Source organism: Lagopus muta, chromosome 10 (assembly GCF_023343835.1).
Source record: "Lagopus muta isolate bLagMut1 chromosome 10, bLagMut1 primary, whole genome shotgun sequence".
Classification (NCBI taxonomy): Eukaryota; Metazoa; Chordata; class Aves; order Galliformes; family Phasianidae; genus Lagopus; species Lagopus muta.
The window spans coordinates 6,762,575-6,778,207 of record NC_064442.1 but is presented as its reverse complement, the minus strand read 5'-3'; the positions used below and the strand labels follow the sequence as shown (position 1 = coordinate 6,778,207).

At 43.4% G+C, this 15,633-nt stretch overlaps 1 protein-coding gene across 17 annotated transcripts in view; it reads right to left on the bottom strand.

The window, feature by feature from the left end:
• The window catches only part of AGBL1 (AGBL carboxypeptidase 1), a 487,401-nt gene that overhangs the window by 209,260 nt on the left and 262,508 nt on the right, over positions 1–15,633 (bottom strand). For 3 of the 17 annotated variants that reach the window (XR_007379123.1, XR_007379122.1, XR_007379124.1), the window contains exon 24: positions 6,408–6,525. The exons of 11 other annotated variants lie outside the window; for them this stretch is intronic. Coding sequence is in view for 3 of the 6 variants with exons in the window: in XM_048956256.1 (XP_048812213.1) it covers positions 10,923–11,229 (307 nt within the window). In the remaining 3 variants the exon portion in view is untranslated. Of the gene's footprint in view, positions 1–6,407; positions 6,526–8,069; positions 11,230–15,633 lie in introns of those variants that run through there. 3 more of the 17 variants (XM_048956252.1, XM_048956253.1, XM_048956256.1) reach the window with 2 other exon arrangements.

Here is a 15,633-nt window from a genome sequence, read left to right as displayed (position 1 = left end):
TGAAGGAAAGGGTTAAAAAAAAAAACACCACCTGAGTAACACAACATCTGTGTGTGGAAGATCAGAACTGGGCTCGGTGGTCACACAGGGAAGAATCCATCCTCAGGAAACGTCATGTAATTGTTTCAATTAGTGTAAGAGAAGACACAGCAGGTGAAGAGGGTTTACAAAGTCAAACTTTCAATTAAAATAATAATAATAATTAAAAAAAAAAACAACACAGATAGGAGAAACGCTTACAAAACACTGACTTATTTACCCAAAAGGAAGCAAAAGTGCATTTAGCTGTAGTTGGAAGCTGAAAGTTTACATGGGCTTTTCAAGACAGCACCACATGCAGCAAAAGCCTATGACTGTGAAATTTTCATAAAGGCACACAAAAAAAGATGAAGGCCAGAAACAGTTGCGTCTGGATTCAGTCTTTCAACATATCAGTCTATGTTTAGGGAGCAAGGCAATGAGGACTCATCATATTTAGGCAGTGGAGTCGTAACCTGGGGTAAAAAAAAGTTGTTGAGAAAAAAGAAAGTTGAGAAGCCCTGCCAAAATGAGGTGCGTTCCTGGGGTGGAAAGATGCAGAAAACAGCTTGCAAAAGGAGAAATCCAATTTCTAATGCATATTAGAAACTCTTAGGGTATTTTACTTAAAAACAACCAAGACAGTATGCCACTAACAAGCCTAAGACAGAACAACAGGGGATATTTTGCATGTGTTGTCTACATAGACTGTTGGGGATTTTCAAAGGCATATATATACTGATTTTTGATAAAACCTCCAGCATTACTACAGTGCAAGCACTTTCCATAAACAAAATTCTTAGATTACTGCTATTGTATGTGATAAGGAAAAGCCAGCTCCCTGAAAACATCCCTTCTTGCTCCAAAATTTCAGTTCCCACTGAGAAGAAAGAGACATTCTAACGCAGCGTGAAGTCAGAGAGAGGTGAGCGCCGTATTTCCTCCAGCTTGATAGTGAGGGAAGCAGAACTACCAGCTTCCATAGATTATTCACTTGCACCCCCAAATCCCATTTTTCTAAATGGCTGTGAAGTTTATTAGGGCAGTGAGGCACAGCTGCTCAGAGCTGTGTGTGGCCCATCCCTGGAGGTGCTCAAGGCCAGCTTGGATGGGGCCCTGGGCAGCTTGAGCTGGTAGGGGGCACCCAGCTCATGGCAGGGGTTGGAGCTCAGTCCCTTTCAACCCAAGCCATTCTATGGTTCCATGATTCTATAATCCTTGATCCACATCAGCACTGAGCTGGAAAATACCAAAAGTGTGCCGTGTGCAGGCACACACACAGACAGTGCATTCTGCAGTTGTTTGCTGTCGCCAAATATCCAGGAGTTTGGCAAAACACGTCAGCACACAACTCACATGCGATTTGCTCTCTGAGATCAACCTGTTTCATTTAACTCATCATCTTTCTACAGTGACAACACTTGATGAAGGAATACAGTGCCTGAAAACCATTCTTTCCAGCTCTAACAAGTGGCCTCTTGTTGCAAACTTGGCTTCTCTGACATCCGCGGGCTATCAGAGCTACAGCACACTACATCAGGGCTGGATGCCTTGGACAATGTGCCAAGGTGGCTGTGCAGTGCTGCAAAGGACAAGAAGCTCTTTGTGAACCTCTTTTTTTTAACATTAGCATTTAACTAAGCCACACCTCTGAGCTATGTAAGGTTTGCTCACAGCTAGCTGCACGGGGAGAATTCAGCAACCTTCGGGATATTAAGAGATCCGAAGTCTCTTTGTGGGAGGGGGCAGAGGACATTTCCCCATTTTTGACCCCCAAATTACCTTCTCACCCACCAGAAAGGACTGTGTTGGCTGGTGCCTCTGACAATTACCAGGGCATGAGTGGTGTCAATTCCAGCAGGGACAGATAGGAGCAAGCATCCTGACGTGCCACGGTCTCACTCTCCATCTCAGTCCATTTCTGATGCTGAGAGTTTCCCATCAATGGTGTGGAGTTGCCAAGCAACATTTGTCGTGTCCCTCAATGGGCCACCGCATACCGTGCCGTGGCAGCTCTGACTTTGAAGAAAAGGGTTTGTTGTGAAGTGCAAAATAACTTTCCCACTCTCTTCTTACTTGATGAGGTGAAAAATGAATCATTCTGAATATGACAGATCAAATCCTGGATTCGGTTGCTCTGGGGTAAATCTTGTTCAAAATTGTCTCTGGGGAATAAATTCACTGCTAGATGCCAAGGACTGGAGCTGCATACCTGGCACACACATCCAGAATACAGTGAATGTTCCCGCACCATACGCATTAGAGAAAGCAGATAGGACTGGTCAAATCACAGTCAAAATTATTGGCAAATAATTTATTCAGCTATAGTCACAAAAGTGTTCATCTTATCCATTATTCTCAAACATGACTCAACCAATTCCTGGAAATATCACAGCTAAAGCCTCTCGTTCTGAGCTGCGAACCCTAAGATTTAAATTCTCACTTAATTCCACAGCTCTTTCTCCCCTTGTTATTATGTTCAGCAGTGTGCTGCTGCTGTTCGTGTGCCAATGATACAAGGTTATAAGACTTAGACAGTTCAAAATGTTCTCTCTGCATCAGTAAAGCTAAAAAGTACAGAGCAGCTCTTACAACCATGAGCAGGCAGGCCATCTGGCACAGCAGCTCTACCGTGCACTCCCTACTCTAAGGCTCTTGGCATCTACCTGAGTGCCAGCCGCCAGCGAGTGCATGCTCCGACCACAGCTTTGTCTGGGATGGTGCCCCTCAAATCACCAGCATTTAGGGTTTTTGGATGTGGAGGAGTGGGACTGGATGAGCAAAGGATGGGTTAACTGAGCTGGGTGAGGGGAGCTTTGGTGCGGACTCCTACATGGGAGAGGTGGAGGTGAGACTGATACTTATTGAGGTGTGTTGACATAAACAGTGGTGAACAGCGAACTGAGCTTCAATAGAATGCTTTTGGCTTTTCTAGAAATATATAAATAATGTGTTATTTCATCACAGAATCACAGAATCATTAAGACTGGAAGACCATGCCCACTGACCTCAGTGCCACATCTACCCTTTTCTTCAAGACCTCCAGGGGCGTTTTGGTTCACAGTATACTCACATCTGCTTAAGCAAAACAATACCATGCAGGTGTTGTTGTGGGATATCTTCTTGGGGTGGCTTCACTAAGAAGTTAATGAGGAAAAGAACTATCTCAGCAAAAGACTATTTTCACATACCTTAGACAACTGTTTTAGCAGGCATGTAGACCTTCTGTGTCTCTCTTTACATCTTCTCTACTCACAGAGTAATTTGGCCTAACTTCTAGAATAGTAAAGTGATGATGAGCCCTAGCCTTCATGAGTTATTTATCAGCTACTATGCATTTGTCTTACACATATTTCATATAAACTATACTTCCTTGGCTCCTTATGGAAATGTTATGTGAGACAGTATTGAAAGCTTTCCTGAAGCAAAGGCATATGTTACTCCTGCCTTATCCTCTAAGCCAATTAGCCAATAAAGGAACAAAATTAGATCAGCTTGACAAATCCATGTTGATTGTCTTTTGCCACCTTCTTATCCTATAGCTGCTAATTAATTGATTGTTTCATAATTTGTTGAGATTTCTCTGCAGGCACTCCACTTAGCTGGCTCTTTCTTTTTCCATCTTCACAAACAAATACCCTATTTGCCCTTCTCCAGTCTGCAGAATCCTTTTAATATGAGAGAAGCTTCTGAAGTCCATTCTTAACCATTCAAAAACTGCTCTCCTTGGGCAGTCTGAAGGGGAATTCCCTCAGGTCCAACTGGTTGAATTCACTTACTCAGGGCCAGGTTGGATGGGGTCCTGGGCAGCCTGAGCTGGTGTGGGCAACCAGCAGGGGGTTGGAGCTGGATGGGTTTTAAGGTCCCTTCCAACCTAAGATATTTTATGTTTCTACAATTCCATGATTCTAATACCAATGTTTTGGTGATAAACAGAGTTAAAAATACAATGACTGTTCCAACTCTCTGTATGCGCTCTCCTCCTGTGGTACATAATGCATGCTTTCATTCCTCGTAGCATATTTATAGGATTTCTTTTTCTTCTCTTGTGTATCCCTAACCATCACTAACACATTCTGTGCGAGGACCTTTCTGATTTCATCCTTCATCTTACATGCTTTGGTACCAGTCTGTTCTCATTTCGAGTCATATGCTATTGCTTCAATTTTTTAAACGATTCTTTTTTTCATTTTTAAAACAATAATGAATTTCTCACATACATTTTGTGTTTCACTTTTCTTCTATTCTTCCCCTTGCCCTAGGAGATCTTGTCATTCTACCTTTGCTCTAATCTCTAGGTCAGTGCTTGCTGGCCTGTATTCCTCTTTCCTTGACCCAAGCTATCAATTCCCTGATACTTCACAGCCAATTAATCCTTCTGTTGCTCCTACCTTCTCTTTTCCACGTGTCTGGGAAACTGATCAAGTCATATCTTGGAATATGCACTAAGGCTTCATATTCTTCCTGTTCGGCCCTTACACTCCTAGTACTTGGGATCATTTCAGATGTTTACCACTCTGCTCCATTATCCTTCCAAGCCTCTCTTTTTCGCCTCTATTAAATTTTCCATTTTATCAGCTCCCTAAATAGCACTCTGATTGATTCTTGGAAGACCACTGTTTAGTCAAATAATACAAAGGATTTCTGTCAGCACTGTTCATGCTTTCATCATGGAGATTTGCCTGGTCCACCTGTGCCACCTTCCACAAAGACTAAAGGAAAGCTAGTTGCCCCTAGAAAGGAATTACCAAAGGTCCCAGCAATGGGCAGCATTTCTCTCTTTCACTGACTGCAGATATATGATGGAAGCAAGAATTATTCCCTCCCATCTGCCTTCTTTAAGGATCTGAAATTGTGCTGTAAATACTTGTGATTTAAACCTCCTTGTCGACCTTTTCCCTGCAAATAAATATTAATACTTCCATGGATGTGGAAACAAGCACAGAAAGCTAAATATATATATATATTTAATTATTATTTTTTTTAAAAATTAAAATGTTGTGGCAAAACCAGGAAATCTTTGCAGATCTGTGCATGAGCATGCACTGTAAACATGGAAAGCATACACTGGAAACCATCCAGACAAAGCCATCAGTCAGGCATTTAGGAGCAAGGGAGGCAAGAAACAAGGCTCTGATTGCAATTGCATCAGCTGGCTAGGAGCTGGTGTCCAGAGGTCCATTAGCCAAAGGTAGTGTTTGTTTATTGGGACTGGCATTATTGCCAGGGTATCCAGTGGATGATTGTTTGCAGTAATTGATTTGTCTTTCCCTCTTGCTCACCCTGAATGAGCTACAAGCTGCCTAATCGAAGGCTAAAAAACTCAATGCCAAAACAGCTGCCTCACCATCTTGCTGCAGATCTTGCTAGAATGATGGCCAGGCCCTTTTCTCTACCTTCTCCTTTCTTTCTCACTCCCTCCTGTTCACCTCATTCATTTCCCTTCTTTCCACTTTTCCTTAAGTGCAATAAAAGAAGCAGAACAAAGAAAAGGCAAGGAAAGTAGCCACAAAATGCTGCATCAACAATAAAACATGTTGGATCTTCCAGAACATGTCTCAGGATGTGAGTCCCTAGAGAGGAAACCTAAGGCCAGAAATGATACAGGCTTAACCATCATGAAAAGCACTCACAAAACACAGCACTGAACACACAATGCAGTGCTGAGGATACAGACTTGGCTGCCGTTTATGGAGTGGGGAATACAGTGGCAGATTTATTCTACAGTAGAGAGGGCTGTTTCTTGGTACTGTTAATACTGACACATTATCTGGGGACGGAAGAAGATACACAAATGGGAACAATTCTCCCATTTCTCTGCCTGTCTTTCCCCCAAATGCCCCCTACTTTCATCTCTCTCTGTTCTCATCATCCCTCCCCCTTCACTGAGTCTCCTTCTTCCTCTCCAATTTATATCTTCTTCCTTCTTTACCCTTCTCTTTCATCTTTTCCTGATGTGATTACAAATACAGACTTTTTAGCACTCCAATCTTTTGCATGTTATCTCCAGCTGGAGACTTGTGGCCAGCCCTCAGCCTGAAAAACCACAGGACACTTCACAAACACACAGGGTTAAAATCCCACTCTCTCTAAAACAGCTGTGAAAGCTTCCATGGTGTGAGGACCAGGTGATGGGACAGGATAGGTTGTTAACAACCTGCAAAGAGAGACTTTTAAAATTACCCAGCACTCTTCGAAGAGGAACAGTCTACTGAACCATCACTATACGTCGATAAAGTGGAAAGCAGTGATGGCAACTACCACCGCACTCCTGCACAGAATAATTCCAGCTGCCTCATCAATTGGCAACTTGATGCTGAAATCCCTGTAGTATAAACATGTGGGCAGCTTTACATCTCTATTTCTTGCCCCTCACCCTACACACCTACCATGTCACTCGTGCCTTGCTGTATTTGCTATGAGGAACCAACACCGTGCTCCAGTTTCGCATCAGAACTGAGGCTGGAAGCCAAGGCTAAGCGACTCAGTCAGCAACACATAGGAGATCTGTGGGAGAACAAAGGATACATTTTAAGTGTCCTTAGTTGGATGCCAAGCAGTCGCCCACTTGTGCTTTCTGTCTCCCAGTGATGGATGGAGTGGATCACCTCTGAGGACAGATAAGGCAGGAGATAGCGCTATCGCCGGCACCTCTGCTTTTTGGCAGGAGGAGAAAAACGGTGAGGAGTGGGGCTGTTCTTTTTTTTTTTTCCCCTCCCTAATCTGCTCCCTCCTTGCCTCAAGAACAACCCTGCGCACAGTTGTGTAATATTATCATCACTGTTATTTTCCAGAGTGCTGTAAAACCAGGGAATAGAGCACTCTGACAGCCTCATAACAAACAGCAGATAAAACTAATTAGATTTTGTTCTTCCTTCACTTTGCTGACTTGATTCTTTTTTATTTTTATTGTTTAATTATTTATTTTTAGCCCAGAGGCTTATGCACACGTGTATTCTGCCAGGCTCTGGCAAGGCATCCTTCGCATCACCTCCGATAGGAAACAGCGCAAGGCTGAAACAGAGGCAGCAGTGTGAGCACGGCTCCGGCCGCATCTCTTACCCATGTCATGTCACCCACGGCGAGGGGAGGAAGGAGAGCACGGCTATTCAGAGCCGCTAAGAGAGTCAGTGAGACAAAAGGCATCAGTAAAAAAAGTTAATGTGTCTGGCGGGAGCCCAGGACGGCTTCTGCGGTGCGGACTATCTGAATGCTGTCTCTGCTGGCCATTACGGAAATATTTGGCTCGCGTCTCAACCTGACAGCCTTGCTGACTCTTGAGGAATGTCAATGGTAGGGAGCAGGGAGACGTCCCTCTCCTCCCTCCCCTTCTCCATCGCTGTTTCCAAGTACTTTGGGATTAGCTAGTGATGGCAAGAAAAGGCAGTGGCCTCGTTGCTCAGCACTTAGAGGGCTGAAGTGAGGTGACGTGCCTTAGCAAGAGGGGACAACAGCTCCATTCACTAGGGAAATACCAAATCAGAATTACAAGTGTGCAAGAATAAACAAGGCTGGAGTTAATCTAAAGTTGTTTTACACTCTGTTTTATTAAAGTCAATGCACTTCCGTTCCTCTGTGCGGAGCCTAATTCTGCCTAATTACCATAACTCAGGGAGAATTTTAATAACAGAGCGAGTGGCATGCAGTGGAGGTTCTCTCCTGACCTCTAGAGGTCTATCAAAAGAAGAAGAGCATCTGCTTCCCATAGAGGTTCTTGGAAGAGACAACACCATCCACCAAACTGTTTCTGCTGGAAGTTTCCAGGTTCCATTCCCTGACAGTTGGTCACCCAACCCTCCTCCCTCTGGATGTTCTTGGCTCCCAATTCTTCAGTAGCAGAGTGGGTACCCACGGGTTGGGGGTTCACCTGCCCACCACCTCCTGCAGTGCCCTCACCCCTTGCTGAGAAGTTGTTTGGCACAACAAGGAATTTGTCAGGGAGAAGCCTGGGCCAGGTGTTTCCTATAACACAGCAGCACAATACCTGAAATACCGGTGTCGCAGGAAGAGAAACACTGATTTATTTTTCTTTTCAGTAAGATGCACCAGTGGCAAACATCAGGGAGCACTGTTCCGCTATTGCTGTGGAAGGGTGTTGGTACAGAACGTAGTGTGGGAGGTAAGAGCAGCTCTAGATATACATAGGTTGCTCCAAAAGTAATGCTGCCTTTTTATATCCATGGAAGCTACAACAGATGCAAAGAGTACAACATCTATCTGCACATTTGCAGCTACAAAACACCACTTTCAGCATAGCTACCACCATTGGCTATGCATTTTCTCAGTGGAGATGACCCAGTGTCACTGCCACCACTGCTGAAACACACATCCCACTGCCTCACTGTGCTCACATCCACTCATTGGTCTCCATAAACATTCAGCAAGCGTCGGTGTCAATGGGTGCTATTTTTTCCCCATTCAGGAATTCAGTTCCACCCCTTTGCTTCATATGCACTTCTATGTCAGACACCTTCTGTCAGACTGCCCCTCTGCTGCCATCTGTCACAGCAACAAAATGTAATGGAATATTGCTGGAAAGGTTCAACCTATGCTGCCACACCATCAGTACATCATTGTGGATCAAACTAATAGAAACAGGAGGTATTATTTTCGGAGTAGACCTCATATATATATGCACATCTACAGATGTATATGCCCAGTAGTGCTTTTTGCCCAGTGTCCTGGGGCCACATAGAATACTGAATACACGGCCTGTGTACACTGCAGACTGGATTCAGCACAGTGTGAGTGTTTTGTCATGCATATGAATGTTGGAATTTGAAGTTAGCTATGCACACATATCATTTTTTAATAATAAGCTTTTAAGCAACGTTATACAAACTATTATAATGGGAACACCTGTTTTACCTCATTGGTGTCCATTCCTGTGAGCCATCCTTTTATGAAAATTCAGTATTGTATGCAACAAGCTGCACGCTAAGGCAAGCAGAACATGATATCTGTACAGAGAACACTACAGCTAATGAATTAGCTCAGTCTATGAAGCTCAGCTTCTGAGGACCCAAGCTGCCTGTCTTTTGACCACTGCCATAAAGAGAGAGCTAGAAACACAGAGAACTGTTATGCAGTGTTGAAGGCTTTAGAAACCTGCATACTGAAACTCCAGCAGCACAGGAAGAAATAGTTTCTCCAAGGAGCTGGCTCCTGATGGAAATGAATGCTCAGGCAGTCTGGGGAAGGGGGTCAGAAATGCATCAGAAGAAAAAACTCAGTTTGCACCAACAGCTCTATCCACAAACAGCATAAAGATGAGAGGATTACAGGGTGCTTTTAATCACACATCAATAATAACAGTAATCACCAGTAATGGGGGTCTTACAGTCTGTAGTACTACAACACACTGTATGTTTGTCCTCCTTGAGCCTTATAAAGAGAGCAGCAAAAGAGCTGGGAGCCTCTTGCACAGTGCAATTACCTCCATCTGGGTTCAAGACAATTCCCCATGTGCAGCAGCAGAGTGTTAGACATGTGAGAAATACAGGCAGTATGAGGAGAGAGGTGATGTGATGTAGGCTTTGTGCTTTACCGATCTCAGGCATGCATTTGTGTTCTTGGTCTGTGTTGGAGCTCAAGAAGCTGCATCTCCATTGCTTTGGACATCTGTGTGAAAGCACAGTGAATTCTAACGCTGGTGGAATTAGGCTTGCAAAGACATTGCTATGTTACTTATTCTGTAAGAGAGCACTTTATAAAATCAAGATCTGTTTTTGCAGGCAATTTTACGAGAAATCTCTTTCTTTTCTTTTTTTTTTTTTTTCCATTTGGAGATAAAATAAGTTGTTCCCTTATGGGAATTGCCAGAAGAATGCATCCTATATATAACCTACCATTAATGTTTTCTGTTATATTGCTATCCGGCACAATGGGGTCCTGTTCCATGAGTTAGGTTTCCTTAGTGGTATCATATTAAAACTAATAAAGAATAATCAGTCACTAGACTGATTCTTGGGCTAAATTCACCCTTGGATATTGCCACCATCACTAATCCAATTGACATAATATTGGAGGACCCTAGCTACCTCAAGAGAACACGTTTTTCTCCTTGAAATGCTTCCAGCCTCTCTCACTCCCAATAGCAGCCTTAAACATTATCTGTATTCCCTTAGTGCATCCTGCTGGAAGGATGTCTCACAGAGAATCATAGAGAAAGTATCATTCCACAGTTCGTGAAACAAATTCTTCCACTTGGGCCCATCAGTTCAAGGATGAAGTGGCTCAAATGAGATTATGCTGGACTAGTTCATTCCAGTGAAGCAAAGAGGTAAATTTAGCCCAGGTTTCCAGAGGACTGCTCTGTATGGTGGTGCTTTCCTTACTCTGGCACATTGGGTTTCACATGCTGTTGCTGAGATACAACCAGTTCAGGAGCATGCACAGCCTGACCCAAACTGCTGGAAACATGGTCAAAATCCTGATCAGACAGAACTCAGATGCATGTTCTACAGCTCAAGAGAAATGAATGGTAACAGAGAGCTATCGCCAAAGGCCTCACAAACTGCCACAATTCTGATATCTGTGGGCAAAGGCTGCTGTCCGTAATAAAAGCCTAAGCCAGGAAAAAGGATGTTCCTTCAAAAGTCAGAAAACCATTCCTCATATCAATCTATATGAATCCACACAGTAGAGGCAGCCGTGGGATGAGGATTCTGTTTAGGAAAGGATGATGTCCTCTTACAATACCACTGGGGCCAGTGGCTCCTCATCTCTGCCTCGTGAAGAAGACATCTCTGCCTCAAGGAGACATTCTCAGTACATACATGTATACAGATCACACAAACATAAAGACAACTGTCAATGCAGAACTGGAGCAAGACATCTGGGAGGGATGCTGAAGCTGGCAAACAGACAAACATGAGCAGTCAAAGTCAAAGTCAAAGTCTTGCTCATGCAGGGCTGCTCTCAAACCCACTGTACGCTCCAAGCGGCGCAGAACTCAGAGGAAGAGCCGTGTTGCTGGATGCTGGCTGGTTGGAAATGTAAAGCCCCCTGAGAGCTTTGGAGCTGCATGTCTGTCCTGTTGTCTCTCCCTCATCTTCTGCCTCTACTTCCACCCATGAGAGGCACTCCTGGATCTCTTGGTCTAGCTCTGAGAAGTCCCCTTCGCCATCAGAGCAACTGTCAGTGTTATAATCGATTTCTTCCGCACAAGGAGGCTCATCTTCAATCTCCAGGCTGCTGTTGCTGTACCTTCTGCAGAAAAAAAATCACAAGAGAGACTCGATGTCATCAAAGGAGGGTGTGTTATCTAATGGTAAAAGCAAGGAACAAGGAAATCCATTTCCTGGGCTCAGTCTTGGGTCTGTTAATGAAGCATGAATTGGCACTGAGCATGATCCTGTATGTCTTTGTGTCTGTTTCATCAGCTGTAAAATGAAGAGTGATATTTACCTACCCCAAAGGAGAAACACATTAATATTGTTATTATTCCTGCTATTGTTAATGTAAAGTGCTTTATACACACACAACACTGTTCTTGCCTTGAGGCACTTATAAGGTTAAGGAAGCTGAAATGTAATAGAGGAGGTATCCAGTTTCCACAAGGTTTCTGGTTTAATAATCATCCACTTCATTGTAGATCCATTGGTAGTGTATGACCTAATTAATCCAGGTGGTTGACATGCTTTGGTATCTTTGCCTCCTGTTCTGTGCAAGCTCAGAGCACTGCTAACAAGAAGAAGCACAAACAGAAAAGCGGAGACTTCTAGGGACTTCTAGAGTTGGGCAGAAACACCAAAAGCACTTGTGCTACAGCCAGCATGGTGTCACCAAGGGCACCAAGATTGTGCCTGTCCAACCTGGTGGTGACCTTCTATGATGGAGCGATGGCATCAGTAGGTAAAGGCCCCCAACACAAAAAGATGTGGAACTGGTGGAGCAGGTCCAGAGGAGGACACATCAGCAGGCTGGAATACCTCTCCTATGGTTTGACCATGACAGGACAAGTAGGAATTGCTTTAAACTAAGAGAGTGAAGATTTAGATTAGATTTTAGGCAGAAAGTCTTCATTCAGAGGGCGGTGAGGCCCTGGCACAGCTTCCCAGAGCTGTGGGTGCCCCATCCCTGGAGGTGCCCAAGGCCAGGTTGGATGAGGCTCTGGGCAGCCTGAGCTGGTGGGGTGACCCAGCCCATGGCAGGGGGTTGGAACTCAGTGATCTTTAAGGTTTCTCCCAACCCAAGCCATTCTATGACTCCATGTGTTTTGGAAGGAATATGAAAAAGCTCTGCTAGCACAACTTACTGAAGAAGGGCCAAAATCAGAAGCAAGTCAGAATAGCTGAGGACAGACTCTGAATTGATGCCACGGGTCCTTTGGCTCTCAGAAGGGTAGGTTACATTGCCACAGCCTCCTGCCATTTACTTACAGGAGTGGTTGTAGGCTTTATTTACACATTCACTTTCAATACATTTTCTATTAAGTTAGTCTAATGCAATATTTATGACAAAATTGTAACCACAAGACTAGGTGGCTCTAGGGCATGAGCTCTTTTTGTCTAGTTCCGTTTTGGCCCTCAGTCCATGAGGGCAGCTGGGTAATATTTTGAGACCAGAAAGAAGCCTGTGGTTTCACTGCTGCCTAGGTCAGAGTCTGGATGAATCAGGGGGACAGATACAGTGTTTTTCACCTCCAGGTCAGTGTTTTCAATCAGACTCAAAGCAGAGAATGTATTGCTTTGGGGGACTGGGAAAGGAATAATAATCTTCCGCCACTGGGCCAGAGTTTCTAATTTGTCCCAAGTTGGGAAGAATGAATGGCTTGGCAGATGGAGTATATACAGATTTAATGTGTGGTCTGCTCATTTACATGTCAGTAACTGGAATAATCTTCCAGCTCTCAGCTGTTTCACAGCAGTGCCAGCATCTGAGGTTTCAGAACATACCAAAGGTGTAAAGTATTTCTCTTGGATGTATTGATCTCTTCCCCCTCTTCTCTGCAGTCCAAAAAAAGCATAACCTCTTCCTACCTCTGAGTATCCAGATCTTAACTGTACACAGACTATCTGCAATCAGAACCATGCAGCGTCAACCCAATTCTTCTCTGGCTGATCTCTAGCTCAGTTTACTTCAAAGGCAGGCTATAAAGGATTCTCTGAAAGCTTAATAGAGCTGTATAGCTTAAAAATAAATAAATGAATAATTATGCACTTTTTCAGTTTTTGGCTCCACTTCAGTCTGCCCAGAAATCTAGGTCAGGAAGAACTCACACTAAAACTGAGTATGTAACATGAAACAAAACAAAACAAACCAGGACAACAATCCTCTCAGCACAAACAGGAACAAGCAGTGGTCTCAGTATACTGAGTCTGACCAGTGGTTTTGATTTTTCCCTTTTTATTTTTTTCAGATGTAAGCATGGCATGAATTACCACAATACAAAGTACCTATGATAATGTTCAAAGCTGTGTAAACTCTGGGGAACTCAATTTTTCATTTTTAAGCTTTTGATGCTTTGCAATCAAAAAGGTCCTGAGCGTATCTGCTCTCAGTACTGTGCTTGTATGTTTGGAAGGAGCTGCTGATGCCACTGAGGCAGAGCGTAGCTGCTGCCCAGCTCTGTGCTATTGTACAGATGGAACAACAGTTCAGTTTTCAATCTAAGAACTGAATGTCACACATTTGCATTAAAAGGATAACAGTTTAAAAAAAAAGCCTATTATTACTGAAATCTGGGAACCCCATTAACAGAGGACCTTTGGAATCTAGTTGATAGCGTAAAATGATTTTAGGAGTGGATTTCTGTCTAAAAGAGGAAGAGAGCACAAACAGACTTTACTGTGACGGGGAAACTGGGAAGTCAAAAATCAGAAGATGAAAGAGAAAACCACGGCAAACATGCATTGCCTTACACTGAAGACTAAACAGACAGTCCTTAGAAAGTACGTATGCATAAAACCTTTGCAAAAGACTTCAAAAACTCTGCCTTCCAAGATGCCTCCTGCCATGCTGATTACCTACACGGAGCACAAAAAAACTCAGACAGTTCAGTACTTGCACATGTACACTGCAGAGAGAGGTTCCCCATGTGGGAGCATGTGGCCAGACAATTTAGAGGCCATGAAAGAAGGATTTCTTGCTCTGCAAGTTGCTTATCTGTTGTGACAGTGAATGAGCAAGCCAATTAACAAGGGCCTAAGTGGTGACTTCTCCAATTTGGTCTGCTACCCACCACTAACAGTGCCAGTGTCACTGCCACAAATCACCTAATGAGCTACCAAACAGTAAATAGATGGCACCGACTTGCAAATGAGACACTGCAATAACCCTGGTGGCTTGGAAGTTGAAAGGCTCTTTCTTTGTCACACTACCAAACTATACAAACTGGCTGCATCTCTCTACCATGTGGAACTTTCCATCACAGTGACTCACTTTCTGCTGCAGGAAGATTTAAAGCACATAACAAAGCAATACAAATGGGTTATTTCAAAGAGCAGGTTAGAGTTGCTTCTGAAAGAGGAGAGGTGGTGGCACGCAACACTCCTGGCAAGCCAGTAAGATACCCACTAACCAAAGCTGCCAAAAGCATTAGATGCTGGTCACTAAGACCAGCTCCTTTAAGAGACAATGCAAATAGTGAAGTATGGTTATGAACAGAAATGGCAACTGCACACAATTTAAGAGGGTCTTAATAAAAGAGATTTTCGGTTAGGAGCAGGTTCTTGGTATTTTTGCTTTCATCTGATTTTTAAGAACTGCAAAAAAATTTAAAAAAATAAAAAATCTTCCCTCAGAAAAGAAGAAAGAAAAACCAACCAAACAAACAAAACACCCAGGGGACATGAAACAGATTTACCAAAGAATAATGATGTTGTTCTTACAGAATGTAAACAATGAGGAAAACCAAAGACACCACATTAAAGAACTCCAAGACAAATATAGCCCGTGAATACCACTGAACGTGAACACAGTGCAGAAGGGGGGCAGTGAAGGCTGTTCATATATCTACAGCCAACAATCCCCAAGTATCACAAAACATGTTACGTGTTGACTGATTTACTGATTCAAAACCTACAGCCTCGTAGCCCCCCGTCTATTGCAGCTGATGAGAGAGACGCAACAGCAATTTGCAACTTTATTATGTGATAAACAGAATTTCTTTGTTTTTACTTTTAATTTGCATAATCATTGAGATGTGACTTGATATTAATTAGCTCTGCTTTTGTATGTGGGCGTGTTTGTTTGTTTGCTGGGGTTTGGAAAGAAAGCAAGCTTTGGTACTCTGTAAAATAAATAAATAAATGCATATACATATATATTTCTTTTTTTCCTGACTTAACATGGGGAGAATCATAGAATGACCTGGGTTGAAAAGGACATTGATCATCCAGTTCCAACCCCCTGCTATGTGCAGGGTTGATAACCACCAGAGCAGGCTGCCCAGAGCCACATCCAGCCTGGCCTTGAAGGCCTCCAGGAATGGGGCATCCACAACCTCCTGGGCAACCTGTTTCAGTGCCTCACCACCCTCTGTGTGAAAAACTTCCTCCTAAAGAAAAATTTCAGCACTTCTTTATAAGTCAGTTGGACTGGAGATTTCTGGTATGGCTAGAAAACAACTCGTTCAGGTGTTTCCCATAAACCTCTCAAGAAAACGCAGTA